At 42.7% G+C, this 27,938-nt stretch overlaps 1 protein-coding gene across 1 annotated transcript; it reads left to right on the top strand.

Annotated features, from left to right (window-relative positions):
• Positions 1–15,901: 15,901 nt before the first annotated feature.
• MED6 (mediator complex subunit 6) lies at positions 15,902–27,099 on the top strand. Its single transcript, XM_063331370.1, has 8 exons — positions 15,902–16,014; positions 19,835–19,994; positions 21,022–21,113; positions 23,697–23,779; positions 24,483–24,591; positions 25,063–25,178; positions 25,954–25,981; positions 26,586–27,099. Exons 1-8 carry the CDS (start codon positions 15,993–15,995, stop codon positions 26,714–26,716), a joined length of 741 nt encoding a protein of 246 aa, XP_063187440.1. The 5' UTR covers positions 15,902–15,992; the 3' UTR covers positions 26,717–27,099.
• Positions 27,100–27,938: the final 839 nt, after the last annotated feature.

Raw genomic sequence — 27,938 nt, 5'->3', positions numbered from 1 at the left:
TCGTTCACAGTGTTTCTTTTCCACTTTAATTAAAAATGAGTACTCTGATTTGCAGAACGGTCACACTGGAAGGGAATGTTGCCAACAAAGTTTTAGAAACGTTTTTAATCTCTTAAAATCAGTTGTTGATAGCCCATCTTCAGGCTGCAGCTATAATCTCTCAAGTGAACCCCAGTATTCTGGGAAAGCTCTTGCATTTTACTCAGGCAGGACTGAAGAGCGGTGAGGTTGATTCCTCTGGTGTGTGTGAAAAGAGTAGATTTGGAAAAAAAACCCACCCACATCTCTCTTATCAGATGGGTAGTGAGAATTGCAAAGTTGACGCTCTTGTATCTTTCAGCCCTCGTTTTTCCTCTATCTTATCTACCAGCATCCAAGGCTGTCCTAATTCTGAAGGCCCATCTACACCAGGCGAAGGAGCATGGTGTGAGGCTTTTGAGTTAGCAGTGACCTAGATCTGATTTAAGAATGATGCTTTTACTGAGACCCTAATGAAGCAGACCCTCGCTCCATCGTCCCAGTTACGACTGCCCCAGGGAGACCAGCAGAACCGCTTAATGCTGTGCCACAGCAGTACGGGCTTGGGTTACTCTGCATCAGCTGCTCCGCCACGACTGGCAGGGTGCCTGCTCTGGCCTTTCATGAAGGTGAAGACACTCATTCCTGTAATGCTGAAAGGCTGCATATTATGCAGCACAGAAGACTGCACAGAAGTAGTTACTGCAGGGTGGCTCATGTCTGCCATCCTCGTACTGCCCAGGTACACGGCAGGCAGTTCAAGGTTAGGAAAGATTACTTAACTCCAAGAAGTGCACCAGCTGACACTTGGCATTCAGATCCGTACAGGAGTACAGAAGGAGGTCACTTGAGTTTGAGTCTAATCAGGCAGTGTGGGAGCGTAACTGGAAACTGAATTACTGAACAGCATAAAAAGAATACTAAAATGTACCGACTCCCCATAAATCTTGAATTGCTGGCACTCAGATGAGAAACGCCATCCAGTGACCACCAGCAGTAAAGCCTGCTCAGTTTATGTGTCCACATTAGGACTGTTACCTAGTCTTTACGTCGTGCTTACACCTTCAGGATCAAGCTGTGATTGCAACTGCACTCCAGGATAAGTGCATATTTATCATTACTTGCCCATAACCTACATAACTAGCACCCGCACCACTGGGTTGAGCTCACAAGGGTGGCTCTGACTCCCATTCAGCTGCATTCTTCCATGGTAACACATAGACACACATCAAATGTGCATCTAACTACTCCTAAGCTTAAAAAAAAGCATCTCCCTCTCTCAGTTTTGAGGCTCAATCTCTGTTTATGAGATTAAAAATGAAGCGTGGGAGCAAATGGGGCCGCTTGCACTTCTAATTGCTTGCTTTATGCGACAGCCAGATAGTGCGAGGCACAGCTATTCCCAACCCCTCTTACAGCTGAACTGCAAGAGGAAAACTGTGAGCGCTAATTTTACAGAGCAAGCAGACCTGCTAGAGAAGCGGCTGCCTTTTTAATATCTGCTCCAGTGATGTGCAAAGGAGTTAAGATCTCACAACAAGCAGAGCTGTCTAGAAAGTTCCTAGTTTGGTGATGTCTCTGAAAACCAGGGCTTACCTGAATTGTCTCACACATGGCATCCATTTTTATTGTCTTAGGTCATGGTGAAATCTTTGCTACGGTGAAGACTCAATGCCTACCAACTCTGTCGTGCCTGATGGGTACCAAACCCCGGCCTCTGGGAAGGCTCTTGCTGTGCTAGATGTGCCTGACTGGGCTGATGTCAAAGGGAAAGTTTCTACTGATTTCCTGTCTGGTCTCACAGGTGCCCGCAAGTTGAAGATGGTGATCAGATGAGTGGTCTCCAAGGAGAAACAGACTATTTCAGGAAGTGTGGCTGATGATGCAGTGAATGGTACTCTCCCCTAAGAGTGTATTTAACCACCCTGTCGGCAGACTGGCAGGCCCTGCAGCTCAGTTAGCTGTGCTATCTTTGGAAGAGAGGTGAGATGAAGGTGTTTTATGCTCCTGACCTTTAACACGCCCGTGCTGTTATTGAGTTTGAAGTGTAAGCTGCAGGGCCTGGGTCAAATTTCAGTGTAAATGCATTCCCACTTGCTTTTCCAGTTGGATATAGTTATTCTGCTTGCTTTTCTCTCTCTCTCGTAACGTGCTGAGGGTGCTGCAGTGCACAGCTAAGCAGATGGCTCGCTTCATCCTAGAGACATATCCATTTCAGAGCATGGGGATTCTTGTATCTAAAGAAGTGCTTGAGTGAAACCACTTGAGTGAAAGCTGCAGGGGGACCCAGAGATCTTTAAGGTCATTAGTCACGTGTATGAGGGTGATCTGCTCACAAGGAAGCAGAAAAAGGGAGAAAAGCTCTGCAAGAGGAATGCTGCTTACAGCATCCCCAACATTGATCATCCTGCAGCATGTGGGGTTTTCCTGAGGACACGCAATCCCAGATTTGCTAGAAACAAATTTGTGAGGTCTGGTGAGCGCAAAGCCCCAGGCAGCATGGTCAGAGGATTACCATCTGTGCGTGATCCTGGTAGCATCAGGCCTGCAGTTCACATGTGAGTTCTTGGCTTTCTCTTTTGTTGCCAAAATGGTTCTGTTCCCCATCCAGGCAGCTTTCCAGGCCAGACCTCATCTCCCAGGACACTGCAGTGATGGAAGCTGGCCAGTACAGCGTGCTATCAGTATAACTCTGTGTATACCAGGAGCTTAAGTGACCCTTAAGTGAGGAAACATCATTGCTTCATCCTGCAAAGAGAAGAGAAATTCTAATGGACCTTGATCTATGAAAGCCTTTCAAACTCATTTAGAGGGGCCACGTGATACTGCAAATGTAAGGTCCCAAGTGTGGGCACGTAGAGATTAGCACTATCACTATTTAATCAAAGCTCACTGAGGATTTCACTGCAGAAACTTAGTATTTATTTAGTGGCTCCTGCAACACACTGTTGAGGCATTGTTACAGTGCTTGAAAAGGTTTTTCTTTCCCCATAAACTGTTGGGCACAGCCTGCATTAGCAGGATTGCCCTGAGGAGAGTCTGAAGAGCAGCCTTTGTGGCCCTACTTGTCTGTGTACGGCTGTCACAGTAATTTTTTAGCAGCTCAGGAAAGGAAGGCTTCCTGGTGTTGAGGAGATTTTGGCTACTATCTTGGCATTTGAGTTTTCTCTAGCATTTTGAGATTTTTTTTCCTTGTTGCTGCCTGCCTTGGGCATTTTCTGTGCCTTTTCTATGATTTCCTAATTCACTTCTGCATTTTGTGTGACAGTGAAATGATCCTTGGCCTGGCGGCTTGGCTCCTAAGTATCATTGACTGGCAATATGTGAAGATTTTTGGTGAAATGTCCTTTTTGAATGCAAAAATGTAAGTCCTGCATACATATCTATGTACTTGTACGTACACACACATAAATTAGAGTCCTTAGCTAAACTGGCAGCAATGGGAATAGAATCCAAAGACTTTGGTTCTTAAAATAAACAGTTGCCATTATAAAGTATCATTTTCAGCGTTACTCTCCATTTATTTGTGCTATTTCTAAATTAGGGCGCATACAAAGGCTGTCTAAAATGTGGGCAGTTTTGCTCTGGAGAAAGTATCTTGTACGAGTTGTGTCCCTCGGATAACACAAGGTTAAATGACACAAAGTTCAAAATATTTTTTGTACAACTCTTAGGGCAACATAAAATACATTTCATCAGAATAACCAGGTAAAAAAGAGGTAGTTTCAATGCAGTGCTCCCAAATTTCTCAAAACAGAGGGCTACTGTAAGCTATATTCATCATCCTTTTTCCTCACCCTGTGTTTTCCTTAGAGGATTGGAGCATGAAAATCATTTAAAAATATAGCACATGTTGTCGGAGAGCTACAGGAACTTGCTGCTTTGAGCTTCTGAAGCGGGGAATTCCTGTGTCTTGGACTGCAGCTATGAGCTTCCTGTCTTGATACATCAATAATGTGTTTCCTCCTTCTTAATGTCATATTTTAAAACTTTAGTATATACAATATATAGTGTTTACTAAAAACAGAGCTATAGTCCTGATTAATGTTGGATGTGGGGGCTGGAAGTAATTTTTTATTCCAATCCAATGTTTCTTTAAAATGCTGTGTGCTTTCAAGGCGGATAGCAGTTAAATACTAGGTAGGGAAAGGAGGAAATATATTTCTGTCAGGGATTTGAAAAATGGAGAATCAGTGGTCTAGAGAGCATGGGCTGCATGCTCCAGAGAAGGAGCAGAACAGGAGCTTAGAAATTGGAGGTAGTGAGAATATGAAAGAACAAAGACGGAGTGTAAAGAGGAAAAGATCAAGTAAAAGGATGTCATGGATGAGGAAGAAAATGGAAAACGTTACAATAAAAACAGTACCTTTGCACTTCAGTGGGGAAGCAATGGACGTTTGAAGCTGGAGCTGGGGGCTGGAACAACTGTACGAATCAGGATTTCTAGAGCAAGGACAAAGAGAGGCCACAGCAGCCCAGGAGTGAGGAAGCAAAGCTCAATGTCAGTGGCAGTGAAAAATCCATCCTGAGGCATAAATGGGCAAAATGTTCAAACCCCTTTTGTCTGTCATCACCCTACAGGTAGCATTTGCTATCCAGATGACTGTTCTCTGGAGAAGCCAATTTAATCCTAAATTAATTGAAAAACCGGCCAGCCCTTTTTTAGTAATCCTTGTGACAGGAATGGTAAGCAGAATTTGTCTGAGCCCCGACTCACTGTTTTCTGCAGACAAATCTGTGAGATGCCACACATTGATTGTTTTCCAGATTGTACCAGAGGTGGACTGTAGTCAAGACTCCAAAGGCGTGGATCTCTACCGATAAAAAAAGTAGGCACTATTCCCAAATGAGTAACCAAACTTTCCAAGATGAGCGGCATAGATAAAGGTGGTTATGGAGAAAACTAATTTTCTAAACAGGGACAAAAAGTTGTAGGCTTGATCTGGTCCAGCTAAAGTCAGTAGGACACCCTTTCTACAAAAGATGGACTTGCAAAATCCCTGTTGTATAAATTCGGAGGTCTGTGCATATACCAGTGAAGTACATGGGCATATGGCACAGACTTTCTGAGATCCTGTCTGCAAACCTGCCAAATCTGCAGTAGATAACAGACTTTGCAGCTCTCTAGGATTTTCTCATGTCCAGGTCAGGTGCAGTGTATGAGGAATTAATCTGAAACCAGGCTTTTCTTGCCCTCATTATTCTCATAATTTATATTAACCAAATCTACGCTGGCTGAACAGAAAGAAAATGGACACTTTTCCTCTAAAATGAAAATATCTGTATTAATATAGATTTATGAAATTACTCATTGACCACCTCTGTTTGCTTCTCTGATTGGATCTCCCCTGAACTACCAACTGACTTCACTGTCCAGATTTCATTTAATTCTTAGTCCATTGGTTTTCAATTAAGGACGGTTTGCTCATGGGGATCAGCTTAGAAAAATCTCTCACTGGGCTGTTGCCTTCGTTTATGGAGCCGCACAATTATTTGACTGTTCTCATCACAGTGCTAGGCTTAGAAATACCAGTACTGAAAAATGCAGAGCAGTTAGAAGAATAAGCTATGCTTGACCTTATTAGCAAGATCGCTCATTCTGAATTGGGAAGCTTTGGGGATGGTGGGAATTGGGCCAGTCTTTTGGCAGTAATGGGCTATGTTGCAATTGCCCTCGTGTTGTTTACTTGCTAACCCATTTAATATTTGGTTCAGGTTATTGATGATTCTTTTTTCTTTGTGTTTAAGGGTTCCTCCTACAGTAACTCACCTATATATCTTACATTACTAAATGTGAAGGCTTCCGTGCAAACCACATGGTTTACTCACATTACTCTTAGGTGATGTCATCTGTAGATAGGTACCTATAAGAAGAGGAGACACTACCACAGACCCATCAGCTGATCACACAAAATGGGTGACCACATGCTCACGAGCAGCCCAGAGCTCTCCGAGCTGCAGATTTCGGACACTGACCCCTGCGACATGCCAGGGCATTAACCTTAGGGAGCACGATCCAGGGCAGGTGACAGGGGCCTGAGGTTAAAGTCCAACCTCTTAGCAACACCTTTGTGCATCTCAGCGCAATTACCTTCCCACCTCTCTCTCCCCTGGGTCTCTGCATCAGGAAGAGTGTGATGAGTAGGACTAGGGAAGTGATCGTCCCCCTGTACTCAGCACTGGTGAGTGGAGGATACACCACCTCGAGTACTGTGTCCAGTTTTGGGCCCCTCACCACAAAAAAGACATTAAGAGCGTGTCCAGAGAAGGGCAGCAAAGCTGGTGAGGGATTTGGAGAATAAGTCTTATGAGGAGTGGCTGAGGGAGCTGGGGTTGTTCAGCCTGGAGAAAAGGAGGCTGAGGGGAGACCTTATTGCTCTCTACAACTACCTGAAAGGAGGTTGTAGAGAGGTGGGGATCGGTCTCTTCTCCCAGGTAACAGGTGATAGGAGAAGAGGAAACAGCCTCAAGTTGCACCAGGGGAGGTTTAGACTGGTTATTAGGAAAAATTATCACACTGAAAGGGTTATTAAGCATTGGAACAGGCTGCCCAGGGAAGTGGTTGAGTCACCATCCCTGGAGGTTTTTAAAAGATGGGTAGACATAGTGCTTAGAGATATGGTTTAGGGATGGTTTTTGTCAGAGTTAGGTTGATGGTTGGCCTAGATGATCTGAAAGGTCCCTTCCAACCTCGGAAATTCTATGATTCTATGATTCTCCCACTTCTCCCAGCAGACCAGCCCCTCTGACATGTCCCACAGCACCAGCTGCTGAGATGGGGCTTCTCAGCTGCGTCTCTTACAGGGGATTGGGGATTAGGTCCAGTATCGGTGTACGTATCACCACTTCATCAACGTATGATGTGTTTTTAGCATTTTCCTAGTAAATGAAGGAATGAAGAAATGACAGGCGTGGACAATGTACTTAGAAACTTGCTTCTAAATATTTGCCATATGCATTAAGAGTGCTTTAAAATTAGGATGGATGCTGACATGAGACATTTGAGCTGTGTTAAAGATATAGGAGTTGATATAATCACCTAGTGTCATGCTCATGTCACAAATCAGATCATCGTGTGACACACAGTCTTCCATAGATTGAAAGCAAGCAGGTCACTTTCATATTGCAGCAAATATTTTAGGAAAAGGTTGGTGTGTGTGGACAGACTGGATAAGCAGCAACATCTCTGTCGCTTCATTTTAACAAAATGAGACTCAAAGACAGAGAGAAACATATGATGAATACAGCTTTCCACATCCACATTTGTAAATGTCCAAAGACAGGGGAGACATTTGATCTGCCATAAAAGCCACTGCGTATAAGAAAGTAGAAAACCCATGAGCATACAAAAATTCAGGCTACAGCTTCTGTATCCTTGATACTCACCTGAGATACAGTTTGAAATGACCAGTTACTCTGCCCAGGGTGGAGTCCAGGGATTTGTCTCAAAGGCTAGTAAGTCAGAAGCCATAAAATGTTCCTCTCCGCTCACCTTTCCCTTTTAGGAAGGAACAACCATCCTGAGTTGCATAGATGGATAATATGGATGGAAAAGATACTCCAATCAACCTGGAGCTTAAGTCGGAAGGATATTGCTTTTGCCACAGCTCTGACAGTGGATTTACAAAGGCAAGGAAACTCATTCAGCTCAACCTTCCTTAAATCCAAATCTTGTTATAACTTGGAATAATAATAATAAAAAATTAATGTGATTGAGAGATTTGGTAAAGCAGCAGAGACTAAACAAGGTTTAATGACACATTTTGGGGCTGGGTGAACCGTATAGCTTGGTAAGGCTCATGATGTCCTTTGTCAGTATGTAGCCCAGGCTCATTATGTAAAGGCATTTTCTGCTGGGCAGAAAAAAATTTCTTACAGAAAAAATTTCTTACAGATGCAATTTTTTGCAGATATAGTGCTCAGTATGTGAATCAATCACTTTGCTGCTGATTTGCCCCATACTGGGAAAGGCCTGTCCTGGAGAAACAGCCCTATTGACGGAGGGTGCTCATTGCCCTGCCTTACCTTCTCTTCCCTCAGACAACAGTCTACCCTTCATGGCACTGACTCAAGATATGAAGGTCAGTCACGTGGTGTATTGCTGATGGTAAATGTTAATTTTTGACAGATTTGTAGGACATGTAGCTTGTCTGTATTCATTTCCTGATGTTCCTATTATCATTATTTATCACTGGATCATGATAGCTTCTGCGTCCCTGTGGAGCCCCACTGTGCTAAGTGCTATAGAAACACGGGCCTGGCTTTGCTGTTTTGGCTTCTCTCCAGTAGATCAGCTATGTTTGTGCATCTCCTGCCTTGCTACCCTGAATTTTTCCTGTTCAACAAAGGGGATATTTAAAACACTGGGGAGAGGGGAGCGAGGGGAATGATCAAATAAGATCTTTTGCTTGTTAATCCACGAATGTCCTTGCTCCACTCTCCATTGCACTGATAGAAAAACATGACTAGTTCTCTGCTGGATGTGCAGCTGTCCCAGCCTGTTCTGTAAGTTGCCACGTAGCTACTGACTTCAGTACGATCTGCAAAGCAGAGAGGTGCTGTGGCACTTTCAGTTACGAAGGTGAAGCTCTGGTATCAGTGCAGGTTTGTTTGAAGCACATGCTGAATCTCTGTGATGTGAGCTTAATTCATTTAACCTACTCTTTCCTATCAAAATCTGATGTAAAATACTCACAACTGGCCCACTCTTGGCTGATTTGGTCGAGAGAATATCCCCAGGTGGAGATTTCTCTCATGTGCAAAATGTACTGGAAAGTGTCCTCTTGCCAAGCTAGATTGTTTCCAGCTTTGTACAGCGTGAGGGCAGGGTGACAACTACTGCCTTTTTAGGTTTCTGTGAAGTGCCATAGCAACTTCTGATGATGGACAGTGCAGCGCCAGCACGATGGTCTGATATTTTTCTGATACCCAAAGGATCAGCCTTGCTTCTTTGGGACCATACTGAAGCCAAAGATGGGGTACTCTGTATTTGGGGAGTAAAACCCATCATTTTTTAATGCAGTTTGTGATAAGAATTTTGCTGCTCCTGCAGGAGAAAGGAAGATGCCCCTGAGAATGGGATTCCTCTGCAAATTGTAGTCCGGAATGAACTATTTGAGCAGACTTATGCACTTGTATTTGTTCCCAGAGCCCATGCTGAGCATGGATTCACTAGTAGTTTCCTGCCTTGTAGAGGACCTTGTAGCTTAGCGGCTACAGGGCAACAAGGTCAATCCTCTAGTGATGCTCTCTGCAGCAGCTTCTCAATGAAAAGGAAGAGGAACCAATACCTTCTCAGCCACACTTGCAGTGACCGAGTAAATCCCCTCTCTGAAAATATCTTGTGCAGGCTAAGCAGGCAAAAGCCCCATGTAGCTGTTGAGCTGAAAAGACCCCATAAACTCATGGCACCCATACCAAACTGGAACTTTCCTCTGCCCAAAAGAGCATCCAATTACCTTACAAATAACCCTCAAAAATGCAGTATTACTCAGCAGGGAGGGACCACTTTGCTACAGCTCATTTTTCACAGGCCCAGCAAATGCACCAAGTTCCCCACCTTAGGTTAGCTTGGTTGTTAGCGTTAATTCTCTGTCTCTGGGCCTGGGGATGAGCAGCCCTGTCTGTGCAGAGATGGCTAGCCTGGGGTCAGTGCTTGGGTGACTTGTCTGCCTTCAACATTGCCTAGTGCGGAGGCACACATGAAGAAGGGACAGAGCAGTCAGGATGGAAAGAATGTATTTTTGTCACTACCTGTTGGGGGGAAACATGTAAAATTCCTGGGAAGGAAGCGGAGGTGTTAGGGTTACCAGGCAACCACCACTAGGAAAAAATAATGTGAAAGGAGAGCAGGGAAGAAGGGATCCAATCAAGAACCTGCCTGGCCAATTAAGCACCTGAGACAGTGATGGAGTGAGCACACTAAGATTTCATAGTAGGTGAGGAAATCTGTTTTAAGTAGACAGAAGGTGCAGAAAAAAAAGGTGTGAAAAAAGGTGTGTGCCTAAATGGACAGAGCAGAGATGAAAATTCTTCACTGAAATTAAATAAACCCCTTTATTTTAAGCATTATAAGGCCTGGGGTTGTTCAAGCAGAAAGATTATTGGAGGTTTCATTCTTGTTCTACCACCGATGCTGCTTGTTGGATTTTGCAGGTCTCTCCAATCTTGACACACAGAAATCAAGCATTGCTTTTCACTTCCTGATCTGGTCAGCCCCTCCATGTTTTGCATCCTCCCGCTGGGGAGCAGAGGGCTTACTGACAAACCAAAGCCCTGCTTTTTAATAGAAATGCAGTAAACTAGGAAAACAAATCCTGATTTCATTCATCAGGCCAGAAAGACTCTATTTTATTAAAACCTTCTTTCAGACCAGCCAAGTGCCTGACTAAGGGCATAAAAATCAAGGACTTCACAATTTGGCCATATTAGGGTTTATAATGCACAGTAAAATGACGGCATTCAAGGCTTACTGAGAGGTATTCTACCAACGCTAAGTCCGTGGTGCGGTCCGGAGGCTGGCATCATCACATTCTTAGGCATGTATAGCACAGAGGATGGATGGGGAAGTGATTACTTTGCTTTTCTTCCCTTCCCTCTCCCAGGCAAGCCCTGGCTGCCAGTGGCCACTCACTGCCTGCCTGTGGGCAGCGTGCGGCGCCAGGGCTCTGCTCCAGGGCCCTGAGACGCCCTTTGGAAACCGGGTGGAAATAAAACACCAGTTGACTCCCAGCCCAGCAAACAAATGCAGACAAGTAGAGCTGTGCGGGATGGAGGCCGTGCTCTGGGGTTACCTGACAGCTCAATCTGCCTCTTCCCAGACTGTCTGACCCCTCTCGGGACACGGGGCAGCTTCTGCTTCTCCCACCAGTCCCCCCTGGGTGATCCAACACCTGCAGATTGGACTTGTTGCATCCTCCTCTGCTGTGGGTGTTTGCACTGGTAATGCCAACGCAGCAGCAGAGGTTCTCCAGTCAGAGATATCTGCAGGAACACAAAAGCCAGCACCCCCAGCTTCTGTGTGGCTTTAATACCTGATCACGCGCGAGGCGACATAGCTGGTGCTTCTTTGCTTGGGAGCTCATGTCCCCTCCTGCCTGCAGCCCTGTGGCATCCTGACATTTCGTCTTTATTAACTTCTTGACAGATAGCCTTTTGGGATTTATTAGGAGATTAACTGTTTTCTGGAAGCTTTTAGACTCTTAGCAAGGTTTTGATTTTTTTTCCCCATCCCTTCGGATAGGTGACTGTAATAAGGCACCACGAAGTGTGTTAAAATGCTTTGAGGATGCCAGGAGCATTGCTTTTCTCGCTGTCCCCCAGCTTCTCTGCTTTTTGCAGCCCAGAGCTGGGAGCAACGAGGGGGGACCCAGTTTTGAAGAGGGCACCAGCTGCAGCCGTCGTTGCAGCCACTTTAGTTAGATCTTCCCTGTGGCATTTCTCCAGGAGAAAAAAAAGGGCACGCAAGCCTGGCTATTTTTTTTTCCTATAGTCAATGCGTGTGATTAGCGGTATTTATAAAAACTGTGCAGAAAACAGCATCTCAGGAAAAGGAAAAGTACAGGCAGATGCACTGAACCAAAGGGGAAATTAACAGACTTTGCAAGTCAGCGAAAGTGCCTCATTAAGGATTTAAAAACCAGAATTTTGCAATTTGGCCGTACTATGGGTTTCTAAAGCATGATTCAGCGATGGCTTTTGAGGCCTCCTGGAAGCTATTCTGTAAATGATTGCATGTGTAGTGCCATCTGAAGATACTGGTAACATTGTCATTGTTTCCAGGGTGGGGAGAAGGAAACTTCACCAGCAAAAATGTTAAAACAAAATAAGGGGGATGAACTCATAGTAGCCCACTCAAACCTTCCCTTTCCTCCCTTTAAAATTTTGTGATTTCATCATTTCCCTTGCATTGCCCATTGATTTTCTGTCACTGGTTTGTTCATTTTTTTATGTGTTTCCCCCAGACCAGAAGAGAAGCACTTAAACGAACATTTCCCCATTCCTATTTACTATAAACCCAATAGCAAATAGCTCACTTCATAAGTAAATCAAGCCCAGAAATTTTGCATTGTCATAGGAATTTAGATGTCCCTTGCGGTTCACTGCAGAACTAGATTTGCCCAGGGAATGGGACTTGGAGCTTCTTATTATCAAACTGCGAGTTCAAACGCAGGTTGGCAGAACCCAAGGCTCCGTGATGATCTCCTTGTTCAGCAGCCTCTAATATGTTTTCAAAACTGCCCAGAGTATAATGACAAGGATAAATACACAGTACTTTTCACCTGGTGGCATATAGCTGGCTTATTTGTTCCATCTCTGTGGACTGCTAGAGATGTGCACAGAGATGATTTTCCCCCCATTTGTAGATGTAGTCCTCTCAATTTAGCTGTGTTTATTTGAGACTATAAAGGGAGTCCTTGCTAGCGTCCCCACTGTACCAATAACCTGATTGGAGTGCTCAGCACTTCCATTCCTGCATCCACCGGAGATAACAAACATTGTAAATTAGGGGCAGTCTCTTATGGTATATGCACGTGTAGTACCCATCAGGGGGTGGCAAAGTAGGATGAGATTTCTCATTAACTCTGATCAGAGCAATACATAAAAATAATTCCACCGGGCGGAGGGTGACACTAAATGACGTCCAAACACTGGGGCATGAAAAGGTGCCAGTTTTTATCCAAGTATTTTATGCATTTTTAAGACACACGAATGGTATATGTCTAAATAGGCATCGCTTAGGGTGACATTAAAAGCAGCGTGCATAAATTCCTCATTTTACCTGACAGCTTTTGTTAGCTCTCCATCTATAATCCACACCTCCTGCTAACAAGGACAGAACCGCAATACTCATTAGATCTCTGCCTTTGGAGAAAGCCAAGTGAAAAAGCCCTAGACTTTTATGCTGCAGTAGAAGGTGAAAATGTTACCAGATGAACCATTCTTTCCAGCAGTGCTTCAGCTAGTCTCACCATGTAATTGAAGATTTATTGTGAGCCATCAAACCCCATTATTTCCCATCCAGGAGCCTTTGCTTTTCAGCCCCTCACTCATCCGAAGGCATACTTGCTGAGGGGAGGTGCAGAGTCAGCAGGAAAGATGGACAACGTGAATAATTTAAATGGAGGTTGAGTTTCCATTTGCTACTGAAGAAAAATGGTTTGCACAGATATAGAACGTGACAGGCCATCAGAGATGCTCCAAAAGGGCGGCTGTTATGTCTTATGGCATTTCTGCTCCCCGGGACTTCATGATGGGCATATTTAAATGCTTCGTTTCAAATGGCAACCTATCATAATATTATTTGGAAACACTCTGCTATGGGTAATGCTAGAGAGATGTGTTTGGCAAAGATAGAAACGTCTAACAAGTAGCAGTTAACTAATGAATGGGGATCTGCAGCGTGCGCGCATGTGAATTACCCGGTGGAAAGGTATGTTATACAGAATATCATTGAGTAGCAAAGACAAGCACTCAGAAATAAAAAAACTGAAAAATTAAGGTTAGCTTCGATTTTTAATGTAGTTGTGCCATTAAAGACTATCAAGTGCCATTTTTCATGGCTTTCTTCTGTACTCAGCATTAAGGATGGATGGTGCTCACCTTTTCAATTCTTTGTTTTCTTCTACTGTTCAATCTTAATTATTTTTTGCTCATTAAGCAAATCCTATTTTGAAGCAGGGATTATTAATTTCCTCATGACACTAGCCACCATCATTATATTTTGGCAGATATTATAGCATTTATTTTCACAAACCACTCTGAGTTAAGGAACTTGTTAATCACCACCCTTTTGCGGCACAGAGATTACAAAAATCTTATTTCGGGTGCTTAATCTGAGAGGGATTTCAGACATCTCGACTTTTCAGAGTGCAGAGAACTATAAAACACACAAAGTATGACCACCTAACTCCATTTGCAGTGAAGCTCGGCACATCTATAAATCAGATCCGTGATGTCAGTCTGCAACAAATGAGGGACTGAAATTACTGGACAACTGTGAAACTGTGTTAGTTGAAAAAACTCAATTAATATAATGTATATCTATATCACTGGCAAGAATAGAGTCCAATTCTCCAAAGCAGCATTCTTCGGCCTTAACAATTTGATCTTGTCATTTTCTGTAACCTTCACTTGATACCTTGACATCTTTTAACATCTGGAACACGTAAAGCAAGTGTTCTGCAGGCAGCTCTCCTTCACAGAAAAAAAACCCAGTATATCTGCAAGTCGTATCCTGACTCTAATGTATTGAACGAGACAGGAGTCCTGGAGGTAAGAATAAAGAAAAGTATGTGGTTATGCAATTAAAGTCCATCTCCTAATGTATCAGTACAAGAGGACGGAATGAAGAGCAAATAAGCAGTGTCAGCTCTGGTTTGACCTAACTTTATGACTGCTCTCATATAATAATTATATCCCTTTCCTGTACTTCATACACACTGTACACATCTCTCTAACAGAAGGGGGAGAAATTCCATCACCAGTTACCACCCTAACGTGCCATCAGTGAGGTGATAACCTCCAGGCTCTCTCCACAGCCCCTGCTGCTCCCAGTGAGGGAACGGCTGACCCCAGCAGCCCTCCACAAAGGCTCAGGCGAGATGGGCACATGGAGCTGCGCTAGTGGGACATGGGGATATCGGGCACTCTGTATGGCAGATTGGGGGATTCTGGTTGTCAGTCTAGATAAAAAGCTTGTAAATCTTCAGTGTGTGTATTTCCTTACACCCACCGAATGTTGTTCTTCACCCTATAAATGATCAGTGATACCACTTAAGAGTCAAAATGCCAAGGACCAAACCTCAGGACAGGAACCGTGCGGTGTTCTGATAGTGCGATCTCAAACATCCAGTATTATTCCCACATATAATCTAAATCAGGGCTGCCCCAGCCAGCTTGACCAAGATGGGTGTGATGCTCAGCAGGAACCTGCAGTCCATGTCTCTTTCACTTTGAAAGTGACTGGCAACTACCAGAGGGCCAACACAAGGTGAAAACAATTGTAAAATGCCCATATCTCTGTTTTTGAACGCAGAGCTCAGAATTAGCATTAAAAATGCATTTAGTTTTCGTCATTAATGCCGCTGTTCTGGTTAGGCATAACTCACGGGTGATGAGCAGGTCACCTTGTGGTTGTGGTGGGAGGCTGGTGTAGCACAACCTTTTGCTTCACACTTGTTTCCCTGGCCAGCATCAGCATGCTGGGACAAGGGACATTCTCCCATCCTACTCCACCCCATCCCACCCCATTGCACGTCATCCCATCCCATCGCACCTCACCCCACGCCATCTCATCCCAGTCCTCTCCATCCCATTCTATCCCATTGCATTCCACCCCATCCCATCCCACTTCACCCCACTGCACCTCATCCCACCCCATCTCTCCCCATCCTACCCCATCCCATTCCTTCCCACCTCACCCCATCCCATTCCACTCCACCCCATCCTCTTCCACCCCACCCCATCCCATCCCATCCCACTCCATCCCATCCCACCACACCCCATCCCATCCCACTCCACTCCACCCTACCACACTCCATCCCATCCCACCCCATCCCACTCCGCTCCACTCCACACCATCCCATCACACCTCATCCCACCCCACTGCACGCCATCCCATCCCATTGCACTCTATCCCATCCTACCCCATCCCATCCCATCCCATCCCATGCCATCCCATCCCATCCCACCTCATCCCACCCCATTTCCCCCCATCCTACCCCATCTCATCTCATCCCATCCCACACCATTCCATCTCATCTCACTCTATCCCACCCCATCCCACCCCATCCCACGCCAGGGCCGGCCGAGGACGGCCTTCGTCGCGGCTGCCCCCGCCCCTCCTCCGGCCGCTCCGCCCCGGGTGGCGCCGCTCTGCTCTCCCGTCTCTCTTGCCGGCGCCGCTCTACCCCGCTTCCGCTCCTCGCCGCCTCCCGCCGTCAGGCCGCCGGGCGGAAGTGCGCGGCGCGGCCATGGCGGCTGTGGATATCCGAGGTAGGGCTGGGCTGGCTCTGGGCGCTCGGGGCGGCTCCAGGCTGTGTGTGTCGCCTTTGTGTCAAGCTGGGCGGGCGCGAAGGGGTGAGCTCCCTCCGTGAGGGAGCGCGGCGGGACTGTCGCGGGGGTGGCTGCGGCTGAAGGAGGAGGTTGGTGTCATGGCCACTGTCCTGGCTGGAGGCCGCTGTGCTAGTAGCGGTCGCTGCAAGGAGCGTCCAAGTTCCTGGACGATGAGGTGTGGCCAAAGGTGCGAGGATTATAGAGCTGCTTCCTTTGTTAGTGCTCTGTAGGGGCAATGGAGCTGCTAAGTTTGTTCGTATGTCTTTGAAAACTCCACGCAAGAGAGTTCCATCGTGTTGCTAATGCGGCTATGTCATGGGAAGGAACTAGGAGGAAAAACTCTCCAAAAATCAGTTTTCTTGGGCATGAGGCAGGCCAGGAGGGTGTGCTCAGGGCCACCTGGGACAAACAAGTCTCCCTTCTGGTATGCCACTGCCTTTTCACGTGGAACGTGGAGGTCCTTGGGTGAGATGGTAACAGCTCAGGGAGGGAACAGCTTACGTTAAAGAGCTTAAAGAGAATTTTAGCTCTGGACTGTGGAGGAAAGCAGGGAACACTGGCACGTGTGGGATTTGCATGAGACCAAAGCAGTGGGTTGGGCTGGTTATCCTAACAGTGCGTTGGGTGGATGTGGTGAGGCAGACCAGGTGTTAGAGAAGCCAGAAAGAAAGGTGAAGTAACTGAGAACAAGAAAGGTTTGCGTGAGAATTCAGGGACATGAATAGAAAGAGAGAATGTTTTGAAGAAGAAGGGGTGATACTTGAATGAAATATTAAAGGAGGTTTACATTGTAAACAAAATACAGGTTAGATTACTGTGAAGAGTTTGAACTTTGAGAGAGGAAGGAGGGGGTTGAGACAGCAAGAGAATTATTTTTCTCCATAAGAGTATCTGAATGGAATCACATTGAAAGCCTGTGTGGTGAAGTCTCAGAGAATGACCAAGAGCAGGTATTCAGGGAAAGCTCATGAGGGATTAATTTTGATAATGCCACAGAAGTTTTCTCCTTTTTATTTTTCTTCAAATTCTTAACGATGTCTGTGGTCCTGTTTGCTTTTCTGACTGCCTTGTTTTGGATTGCAGCAAGGAGCTGTGTGGACAATTAATGGCAGGAGTGCTGTATTAAGTTATTAGTTGGTGTGAGAACCTTCTGACTTTATCCTGATCATTTAAGCTCCCTCAAAATCTTGTATCTAATATGGTTCATGATATTCAGTTGAATTTGAAGTGTACTTCTATTTTTAAGCGATCAAACTGATTTACTGTTCCTCTTGGTTTGTCAAAGCCTGGTGTTGGGCTGTGCAGCCAGCAAGGCCAGGTACAGCACATTGTGCGACTTGCTCCCCTCTCGTTTTTTGCCATGGTTTGCTGGCTTGTCTCCCAAATTGTCTTGACATTCATGGCAGATTGGCATTATTGTTACAAGCACTTTACTTTTGCATCTGTGATGCAAATTCCACAAAAAACGCTTTGAACAAGATGTCCTGGTTTTGAAAGGAACAGGGAAGCAGGAACACCATCCTTTCTTCCTCATACCCAAAATAAACATAAGTACTCCCTTCTTATTGGGAATAACAGGCATGTCAGGTTCATGGTTGATTTTGTTTGTCCTCCCCTTTTTTCCAGGAGTAGTTTAAGAGAACAATCTTGCTAGTTATAAAGGCAATTATAAATATTGGTACTAAGCAGCTATGGATAATTGACCTCAGCTTTATAGTCAGTTTTATGATACGTTTATCGGTCCATGTACAGCATTATAACTATATATATATATGAAGCTTGTCTGACATTCTTCCTGAGAAATCTAGTTACTGGTAATCATACAAGCAAGAGAAGTTTGTATTTGAAATGTAATATGAGAATTTATTATGGCAAGAACGCATGTTGGGAAGGAAAGCTTGTCTTTTGGTTTTGAAAGGCATTTAGGAAAATAAGCTCTACCACAACTTAAGTACTTAATAGTGGATCTTAGTGCTGTGTTTCCGAGATTTCCTTTTTTATAGCGAGGAGAGAGAATAGTGTATGTGAAATAATATTAATGTCTCTAGACATTCCCCCAAGCCCCCACCCTGGGCTCTATGAAAGAGTTAGGCTGGCAGTTCTGAGATTAACAAGGCAAAATGATTTACACGTGACTATTTATGCTGTGTTTTTCCGGGTTTACTGGGCAGCTATTGTTTCTTTATTAACCATTCCTCAGAGAAGCTGCCAGTAGTATATGAGCTGACACTTTTGGAACTGATCCAGTCATCCTTGAGCTTGCAGAGTTGTCACAGAAGTAAAATATTCACAGTGGAATGATGAGTGGGAGTTCTGGGTATGTATATAATGCGTAAATGTAAGGGAATGGTTCCTGCAAGGAGGGAATTTCAGTTCTTCATTCTTTAGTGACTTCCCATCGCTTCTGTTTTTTGATTCTAAACAACGCATGCACATGCCTTCGTTTCCTGCTTTCTTGTGTCTTGAAAATTTTATTTGCTGCTGCTACAATTTAAAATGGATGAATTTCAGGGTGCTTTTCAAAGTACCTCATGGGTGTTCAATGTTAGCAGATTTGTTGATTGTGGAACCAATTCTTGACACTGGTTTCTGTGGTCTGTTTGAGGAACATCATTTTGCTGTAGTGTGATAATAAAATCCAGGGATTTTAATTCAAATGTCCCCCAATCTGTAGGAATTTAACTGGCATATAATGATTTGCAGGTTATAGAGTATGTTTCATTTTAAAAACTTGCTCTTTTATATAATTGCTAATACTCTGTAGTTAGATTTCTGTAACATCCACTGAGTTATGGAATAAGTAATTTGCTGCAGGCAATTTGGCAGATTAATTGTGGAGTCAGGAACAGAATCTCTTGTTCAAGAGTACTGGGAAACATCTGCCCAAAGATAGCATCTTTGTGTCTGCCATTTCGGGGTTTTTTGTTTATTATAGATTTCACCCACATAAAAAATAATAATCTTTGAAACATAACAGTATCAGCTGCTGGGATAGCATAATGATATGCATTTTAATAACAGAACATCTTAGAAATGTTACCGATGCCACTATTTTGTTTCATTCAGTAGCTTACTCCTTGGCTTTAGCAAAAGAAAACTCTCGGTTTAATTAATAGATCTCTGTAGTCTTTTGCCTATTTTTCAGCATCGTAGTTTACAGCTCGGAAACTATTTTTGTAAGAAATAGCCTGGTTATGTTTAAAACAGTTTCAGATTTAGTGTGGGGTGTATCACTTCCCCCCCCTGCCCCCGGTAATTCTATCTTTAGTTTAGTAAATTCAACTTACTTGCCAGAGACCAAGCTTTCAAAAGGAGCCATGCTTTGGATTGTCTTTCTACTCAGCTAATGCCGTGGTTCATAAAATAAACTGTATATAATACTACTGGGTAGATGTACTATGATAATATTATATGCTAGCTAATTAGCTCCCACCAACACAGGACATACACGTGAGCACGCAGACCCCGTTCACATTCTTGAGGCATAAAGGTGTGCCAGCAGCTACTGGTCAAGGAAAGAAAAGTGCAATAATAAAAAAAGGCTATATTTCTATCATGTACCTGCAACAGAACTGCAGAAGGTTAAAGGATATCAATTATTATTTGAACTCTACGAAACACATTTTTAATTAGAACCGGTTTGTGTGAGGCTGTGTTCCACCTTCCCCTGCTATAATCATTCACTGGTGGCAATTTACTCCTGGAGGTATTTATAGTGTTTCTGGCTGCTTTGGTACTCAGTGTAGATTTCTCTTCCCAGATAATCTCTTGGGAATTTCCTGGGTTGACAGCTCCTGGATTCCAATATTAAACAATGGGAGTGTGCTGGACTATTTCTCAGAGCGAAGTAACCCATTCTATGACCGAACATGTAACAACGAAGTTGTCAAAATGCAGCGGATGACCTTGGACCATTTGAAGTAAGTTATAATTTGGAACTGCTTCCTGTGCAATGTGCTTTATCCCTCCATCCAGAGGCTTTGATGGTTGAATGGAAGCATGTTGGAAACCTCCTTCTATTCTGTGCTTTTTAGTCCCACTGCTTGCCAGGGAGCCCAGATTTTTTTTGGTGTTTGTGTATCTTCTACTTCCTCTTATGCCATTTCAAGGAGGTGTTAAACATGAAGGATTCTATGTATGTTCTGAGATTCCAGTAAATCACCTTTTAGATGCTTGTCTGAATTAAAAAAGCTGTCTTCTCATCCTCCCAGCTCAACAGAACCCGAGTATTGGTAATGCAGTTAAATGTTTTTCTACGGTGAATAGGGTTTATGTTAGGGGATACTTTGAGTTCATAAATAGTTTGTGTTTCCATATCCTGCTGGCTGTGTGCCATAATTAGTACATAATTCCTCTGAAGAGCTGGCTTTTTAATATGGATAATAAAAGTAGTGAGTGTTGTAAATAAACTGATCACAGATGGTTGTGTAATGAGATTGCAGCATGTGCAAGTTAACTTTCTTTGCAGTTCTTCATCTGCTACACTGAGCACAAGTGAGATGTTTGAGAACTATTTAAAGGCTCCGCAGTATGATAGGGAGTGTGGAAACTGAGCTTAAAGTTCATCGGTAAAGTCACTTGTGCTCAGATGTGGTTGCAGACAGGCTTTCTCATCAGACGCACCAATGATCACATCATACACCTGTCCTTTGTTTCTGTGTTTATGTGACATCTCTGTGATGATAGATTATCTTTCTTGCTATTTATTTGTTTGCTAACATATTCTACTTAGATGTTGTGTCAGGTTGTTGTAACTCCCTTTGTATATGCAGCTAGGTTTTCGTAGCCAGCTCAGGAAATTCTATGCCTTTATTTATTGCACGTTATATGGAAGAGCTTCGAAAGCATCAGAACTTCATCCCTTTACTGCGAGGCGCTTCAGTAGCTCTTCACATCCTACAGATTTCACTTTGAGGAAGATACTTATTCTGGTTGCTTCATTTTCAGCCAGATGGTTGGAGTGGAGTACATCCTTCTTCACGCTCAGGAGCCCATTCTCTTCATTATCCGAAAGCAGCAAAGGCAGTCTCCAACGCAAGGTAGGGTCACTCAGTTCTTGTCCCTGTTGAGAAGGCCGATCAGTTAGTTGCTTTCGTCTGCTCCCAGTTTGTGTTTAAGCTCTTCTGGTTCCCCTTCTCTGCCTTTATCTTAAATCCAAATAAAAGGGTACGTGGCTTTGTGGTGGGGTGGAGATATTTTGTCTAGCAGTGACCTCTAGTGTGCTAATAGCAGGGATTGCCATCTTGTGGTGAAATGTGAAGAGTGCAACGAGAAAGTGCTGCCCTATGGCATATTTTGCCATGGGAAACTGGTAATAGCATTCGTGCCATGTCATATTTATCTGTTAGGCTATGCAAGAGTTTTAATTTTAATTATTTGAGTAAAAGGCTAACGATATCTTTGCTTGGGCTGATGAGCTTAGTTTAATTAGAGCTAATCATCTGAAGTGGCTAGTATGTAATTTATTTATTTGAGAACCACGATTTCCCTTAGTTAGGAAGAGGGATCATTCATACTCTGTTTCTGTCACGTCACTCTCTTGCTCTGCATTATTTCCACCTTCAGCCGTGGATTGGTTGTACTCCTGAGTAGGGTCTTGTCAGTGGAAGATGATGACCTATGTGAAAAATGACTATGAGAAAAAGCAAATGCTTGTTGTTTTGGTTATTCCTCTTGAGAACTGAGTATTTTGAAGCTTGGAGGGAATCTTGTGGCAACAGCACCACTCCTTCTTACAGTGTCACTGATGACCTTTCTAAGTTTTAAATGATATACCTTAGCTTTTCTTTTTCATTTTCATGCGATTGGCTTCATTATTCCTTTTAAACCTTAAATTTGTTTGCATGTGTGTGATTAATTAAAAAAAGTAACCACATTTCAATAGTTACTGGACTGTCTTCTGTGTTTACTGCATGTATGTGTAAAATAATTTAGGTTATTTCAGAGTAAGCTTTACAGAAAAGAAAGGCAGGGTTAATGCTAGTTGTTTCTTAACTGTTTTTTTTTTAGTGACTTAGGCTCTGCTTATGCATTTTGGTCTTGTACAGGACTTTGCCTTTTCTAGCAATGCTTTGTATTTGCTTATGTCAGGTCATGGCCTCTTTATATTGCAGTTCCATACTGAAAAAAACATACATGATTCCTCCTTTAACAGATTTTTTGAGTTGTTTCTTTATCAAAGGTATTGAATCTAGTTTTCAAAAGGTAAGCGTGAAAATACCACGAAGCCCTCAATTTCCTATTTTGACGCTTTTTAGTTCAAGGGTAGAATTGAGGCTTCCACAATACATGCGTTCAGACTTTTGCTATAATGCAAATGTATGTTTGGTGGAACTGAACCGGGACTTGTTTGGTAACATTTTTCCCATTGTGGCTGTACAGTTTGTGCTAGGTACCTTGATTGAGTTGCATAGTTCCCTAGCTCAGATTTACCCAAGTGTTTCCTTTTATCATGGTATAAATATTAGTGTATTTGGACATGAGAATGGGGATAGAAAACTAAAATTTAATGAGTTCACAGCTAGTGTTGAGTACCCGGGTAGAACTGCTGCAGGCCTGTCTTATGACTTCTGTGTGTTTTTTAAAAAAGTGTATTTATATTTTAAATTCTTTAAGCTGAGTTTTTGCCAATTTGAAATGATTTTGGAAAAATGTTTAGATCAATGACTAGGGAGAGTTACTTGTCTAGAAAAGTAGGCCGCTCTGGTACAGAGTGGTGAGACAGTAAAGCTGCTGTTCCCTATCTTGCTCCACTTCTAAGGAAACATTGAGAATCCTCTTTTTTTTTGAGGAGAAGCGGGTACTGGCTGTAATATGCATCCAGCTGTCTTGGTCTGTTAATTTAGGCAGGTGTCCAAGCTCCATAAATTGCAAGTACTGCATGAATTGGGTCCTGTCAGTAAAAAGGTTCAGACAGAATGTGTTAATACAGATGGAGGAACTGGAACAAATGTGTGCACAGGTGAGATCTGTAGGAGTCTGAAGCTGTTAGCATTGCTATACTTTGTCAATTGAAGAATGTTTGGCAGAGGAGGCAATTGTGATGTTCATTAGAGCTGCAGTGCAGAGGAATGTCAATTTGTGATCGGTCAGCAGAGGTTCCAAATCTGACTTAGCGAATGCCTTTGGAAGGTAGTCTTTTTTTTGGCAGAATATTATTAATTTAGAAAGGCACGCTCTATGTGTGCTTAGCTGCCATTGGGTCTGGGAAATCTAGCTAAGAGGACTGTACAAGTTGGAGAAAGTTTGGCCGGAAGAATCAGATCGTATGATGTTGTGAGTTTCTACTGGTAGCAAAGGCAAGTGAAACTACTTCCAGTGCAATTCATTTGACTCCTGTTATGTAGCTCTGAAAACCCCACCTCTTGTAAGGTCAACTATTTGTTTGCAGTAGGACAGGACTTTAAGCTGATGCTTTTCTATCTCTAAAGCAGGCCCTATGCTTTTTTCCACTCATCAGTCTGTGGCTAAGGTGCAAATAAAGCACCTTGAAGGAAAACGTTAGAAAATCTGGTGATGAGATTAATGTTGCAATTTCTGCTGTTACTACTGAAATTCAGCAACAAATACACAGTCTTCAGCTAGAGTTTTAAATTGATTCTGCCTTTTTTTCCTCTCCACAGTTATTCCATTGGCCGACTACTATATTATTGCTGGAGTGATTTATCAGGCACCTGACTTAGGGTCTGTCATTAACTCCAGAGTTGTAAGTGTTCTGTGCATTTGATGTATACCAGTTTGTATCTGCTTTTACTTTTAGTTGTTCCCCAGGCTGTTTAAATCCCTCCTTCACTGTTTTGAGGAAAGATCTTGTATAGTATACAGTAAATTAAAACAAATACCACTGGTTAATATGGTGTGCATCCCACATGGAAATGGAAGATTTTGGGAGAGTGCAGTATGGTCCGAAAAGTAGGATCCATTGTTGAAGGATGAAGAATCAGAATAACTGAAGCTACACAATTAGCAGAAAAGCATGAGGTTCAAATAATCAAAAGAAAAATTACATGACAGATCCATGTGAAATAGTAATTAAATACATATTCAGTGAAGCTTGCTTTGGAATGTTAAGGTAACATGATGTTTCTCTTTAAATGAGACTTATTTTTTTAAGTTGATGTGATACTTCTTTTTAAATTGGATACTCAGGTTTGTTTTGATTTCTTCTGTTCTAGTAAACTACTGCTTTTGTAAATTTTTCTCTGTCATTTTAGAAAAGCACTTCGGAAAAGGTCTTGTAAGAGCCTGTTAAAGAGATAACATTCTTGGTCCAAAAATAGATGTCCCAAGTTCCCTTCCCAGAACAAAAATGAATATAGAATACTAGTTTTAAAATCCCTGCTTTCAAAAACTTATACTATACTTTCTCCTTAATTTCTGAACACTTGTGTTCTTTCTTGTTCCAAAAGCTCACTGCAGTGCATGGAATTCAGTCTGCTTTTGAAGAAGCAATGTCCTACTGTCGCTATCACCCATCCAAGGGCTATTGGTGGCACTTCAAAGATCAAGAAGAACGAGGTATGGTTCCTAGTTGCTCCTGCGTACTTTGGGAGAGGAAAGGTAATGTAGGCAAAAGCTTGAGGCAATGAACAGTGATGAGGTTAAGTGTCTGTCTGTGTGACGTGTAAGTTAGTGCTCCCTGTCAGGTGGAAGGGATCTTGCTCTTCTATGCTGGTGGGGATGAACATCGATGCATGGGTGGGAGACGAAAATGGTGAGCTGTGCGTCAACAAAGTGGGCAAGTCTTCAACCCACTGTAGACCAAAGTACATTTTCAGAAGCCACACCAGTTTGTCAGGAGGGAAGAATTGTCATTAATCTGTCTTCCACAAAAAAAAAAACACAAACAAAAAACAACAAACTGATGTCAAAGGGAAAATGTAGGTGAAATTTAGAGGAGAGAGGAATAACAACTTGTCGTACTACAAAGAGCTGCTACGAGAATAGAACTTTTAATATAGCTTTCTCTTACACTTCTGTGACTTGCAGAGAAAGCTAAACCAAAAGCCAAGAAGAAAGAAGAACCAAGTTCTATTTTCCAAAGGCAACGGGTAGATGCTTTGCTTTTGGACCTAAGACAAAAGTTTCCACCCAGATTTGTTCAGGTATGACACTTATAAGCCATAGTATTACCGTAACTTACTTGGAACTTAAGGCAGTCGTAAGTACTTGAACAGCTGAAACTGCATGGGAATTTTCTGTGCTTTCTGTAATGGTAACATGGATTAGATAATAAATTTGAAATGGAAGGCTCTGATTGGAGTGTAGGATTCCCCTTTGTAATTGCAGGAGTTATTAAGACCTTGGCAAAACTATGAGGGTGATATTTTTTTTTTTAATACAAATTCCTTATCTAATCACAGAGGATCTGTTCTTGTCAGCTATCAGATTTTGCTGCCGCTTCCAGTTTCCTGCTTTGTGAGTTCAATCAAGCCACCACAGCTGTTTTGATTTTAGTTGCTCCATTGTTCTGGGGGCTCATTAATTCACGTGGAAATTCTTGGCATTCTGTGAAGTTGTTGTGATTACCTCTAATTGTCTCTAGTAGTCATTTGTTCCACCAGGTCTTCTGCTTGGGAGAAAAGGAAATTATGTTTACAGCATCTCACAAAACTGTTTGCTGCTCAGATGTGGGAAAGACTGGCTAACTCCTTATTTTTTGCTGTAGTGCTTTTCACTTGTCAGAGGAAAAACTGGATGTTATAAAATGTTAATTTTATTTTGTTTGAAGTGTATTTAGTGATCCCTTCTACCCTCAACTCTTATGTATAAGGGTGCATTGCTTGGTTTATATTCCTAAGTGAATAGTAGGAAGGGTTAAGAATTATGACTTTGGTTCCACTGATGTGTTATTGTATTTTTTTTCTTCCTCCTCTACAGCAAAAGCCTGGAGAAAAGCCTATCCCAGGTAAAACTCTAATATTCTCACAAGACTTAAAAAATAGGCTCTATATAGCAGTATCTTTCAGTTGCCATATAAGTTCCTCGCTGCAGCTACTGAGGTGGTTAGGAATTCTGGCATTACCTAATTGCGTAAAGTATTAGGTAAGAGCAAAGTACTAGGTAAGGGCTCTCTGTGACAGCCAGAGCGACATGGAAAAAATGTGTATTCTACTCTCGTCCTTTCTGTCTGTAAAACTGTGTTGCCTGAAGGTCTGAATGCAGGAAATGGTCTTTGAAAGTAGGAGGAGGGTAAAAGGGTGAACGAGGGAACAGTTTAGTCAGTCCAGCATCTTAGTGATTTTTTTGTATGGTGTTACAAGCTCAAGGAAGCATGTGAAGACTTTGAGTTGATCATAAGCAACCTCAAAACAGCAAGAGCGTGAACTGTATGTCTCCAGTCCATGCCACTTTTTTTTTACCTGTATAGGTATGAATTTAATCTGTGGTTATTCCTATACCTTTGAAATTAATTTTGCCCCTTTGACATCGATAATGTTTTCTAAGTACTCTGAACAGTAATTTAGGAATAAGATTGGAGGTTTAACTTTCTTTTGCTGTTATTTCTTAAGTGGATCAAATCAAGAAGGAACCAGAACCAGTCCCTGAAGCTGTCAAGCCAGAGGAAAAAGAGACTGTAAAGAACGCTCAGCAGAGTGCTGGTGCTAAAGGACCACCTGAAAAACGGACAAGACTCCAGTGAAGGCAGTTGTTGTTACACATCTGGATTAGTCAGTACGTGGAAAACGGGAGATTCTTGCTCCCCTTTTTCTATATTTAAGTTCTCCAACTGAGACTGACAATTCAGGGACTGAAGTCCCTGTAACAGCTTTTTCTGTAGAAACCTCTCATGCAAATGTTAATGTCAAGATGTGAGCTGCCTCAAAAAAGGTGTTTTCAGTCTTCATCTTGTTTTGAATGTTGGCTTCCGGGAATGTTTTTTACATGAACATATTTTGCAGCCTCCTGAAATCTTTACAAACTCTTGCATCCCTTGTGTCTTTGTTTCTTATGTAAAAAGAAAACCTTTTATATAACCTCCCCCCTCCCTGAATTCTTGGCAAATAAAAGTCCTGGCTGCTGGAATACCTTTCTTAAATGCTTACTTTGTTAGTAGCAAATATGCCGTATGTGTTGGCAGCATTTTTTTTGCTTGGGTATCAGAATATATCATGTGCTATTTTGAGGAAGAAAAGTTCATCTGAAGGATTTAGGCTGCCTGCTCTAAATTGCTGTGCCTTTAGTATGCTTGGGGTACAGATAAGAGAGTTGATAACTGGAGGCTCAAATCCATGCAATTAGATGTCAGACTGCTCTCAGTCTCTAAATGGTCTTGGGCATTCATTTTACTTAATGGCTAAGCTGGTCTTTTGTTATAAAAGCTTGTGTTCTGTGAGCAAGATTTATGATGGCATAAACCAAGCTAAAATATCTTGCTGTTGCACACTTGGTGTAGCTGTTTATATTTCTCCTTTTTTTTTTTTTTCTGAAACTCAAATATACCAATTGCATCTCTTCCTTTGTGCTTCTAGCACTTTCTTGCTGCATCTGATCACCTGGGTTAGTCATCTAGCTTTTAGACCTGAGGAGGTAGGGTGCTGGAAGAGAAGCGTCATTGACAGCTATACACTTTGCTATTTAAGCACGCTGCTTACACAAACCATTTTTTCTGCAGTAAAATTAGAAGTCATCCATTGCAAAGAAATGACTACTGGTTTGGTTTTGTTTTTTTCAGTGAAGTAATGGAGCAGTGCTTGAAATAGTTCGATTTATTTTCACAACTGTTACCTGCTTTCTTGTAGTAAACTGTAGTAAGCAAGGAAAAGGTCTGTATAGCAGACAAAATGTGGATAGGAAGGAAGACTAAAACATGCTTAGATCGCTGTGTCAAAATTATTTTGAGGTTAAGAGATTTTTTTTTCCTG

The sequence above is a fragment of the Chroicocephalus ridibundus genome, chromosome 4 (genome assembly GCF_963924245.1).
Source record: "Chroicocephalus ridibundus chromosome 4, bChrRid1.1, whole genome shotgun sequence".
NCBI lineage: Eukaryota > Metazoa > Chordata > Aves > Charadriiformes > Laridae > Chroicocephalus > Chroicocephalus ridibundus.
The sequence above is the reverse complement of the archived record's forward strand: the minus strand, read 5'-3'. Positions and strand labels throughout refer to the sequence as shown.

What these genes read in the sequence shown, in the direction of transcription:
- MED6 (XM_063331370.1), top strand. Translation starts at nt 15,993, where the DNA reads ATGGCGGCTGTGGATATCCGAG. An exon ending in GGCGGCTGTGGATATCCGAG is followed by an intron (nt 16,015 to 19,834) that starts GTAGGGCTGGGC and finishes TTCTCTTCCCAG; the next exon opens with ATAATCTCTTGGGAATTTCC. An exon ending in CAAAGATCAAGAAGAACGAG is followed by an intron (nt 24,592 to 25,062) that starts GTATGGTTCCTA and finishes TGTGACTTGCAG; the next exon opens with AGAAAGCTAAACCAAAAGCC.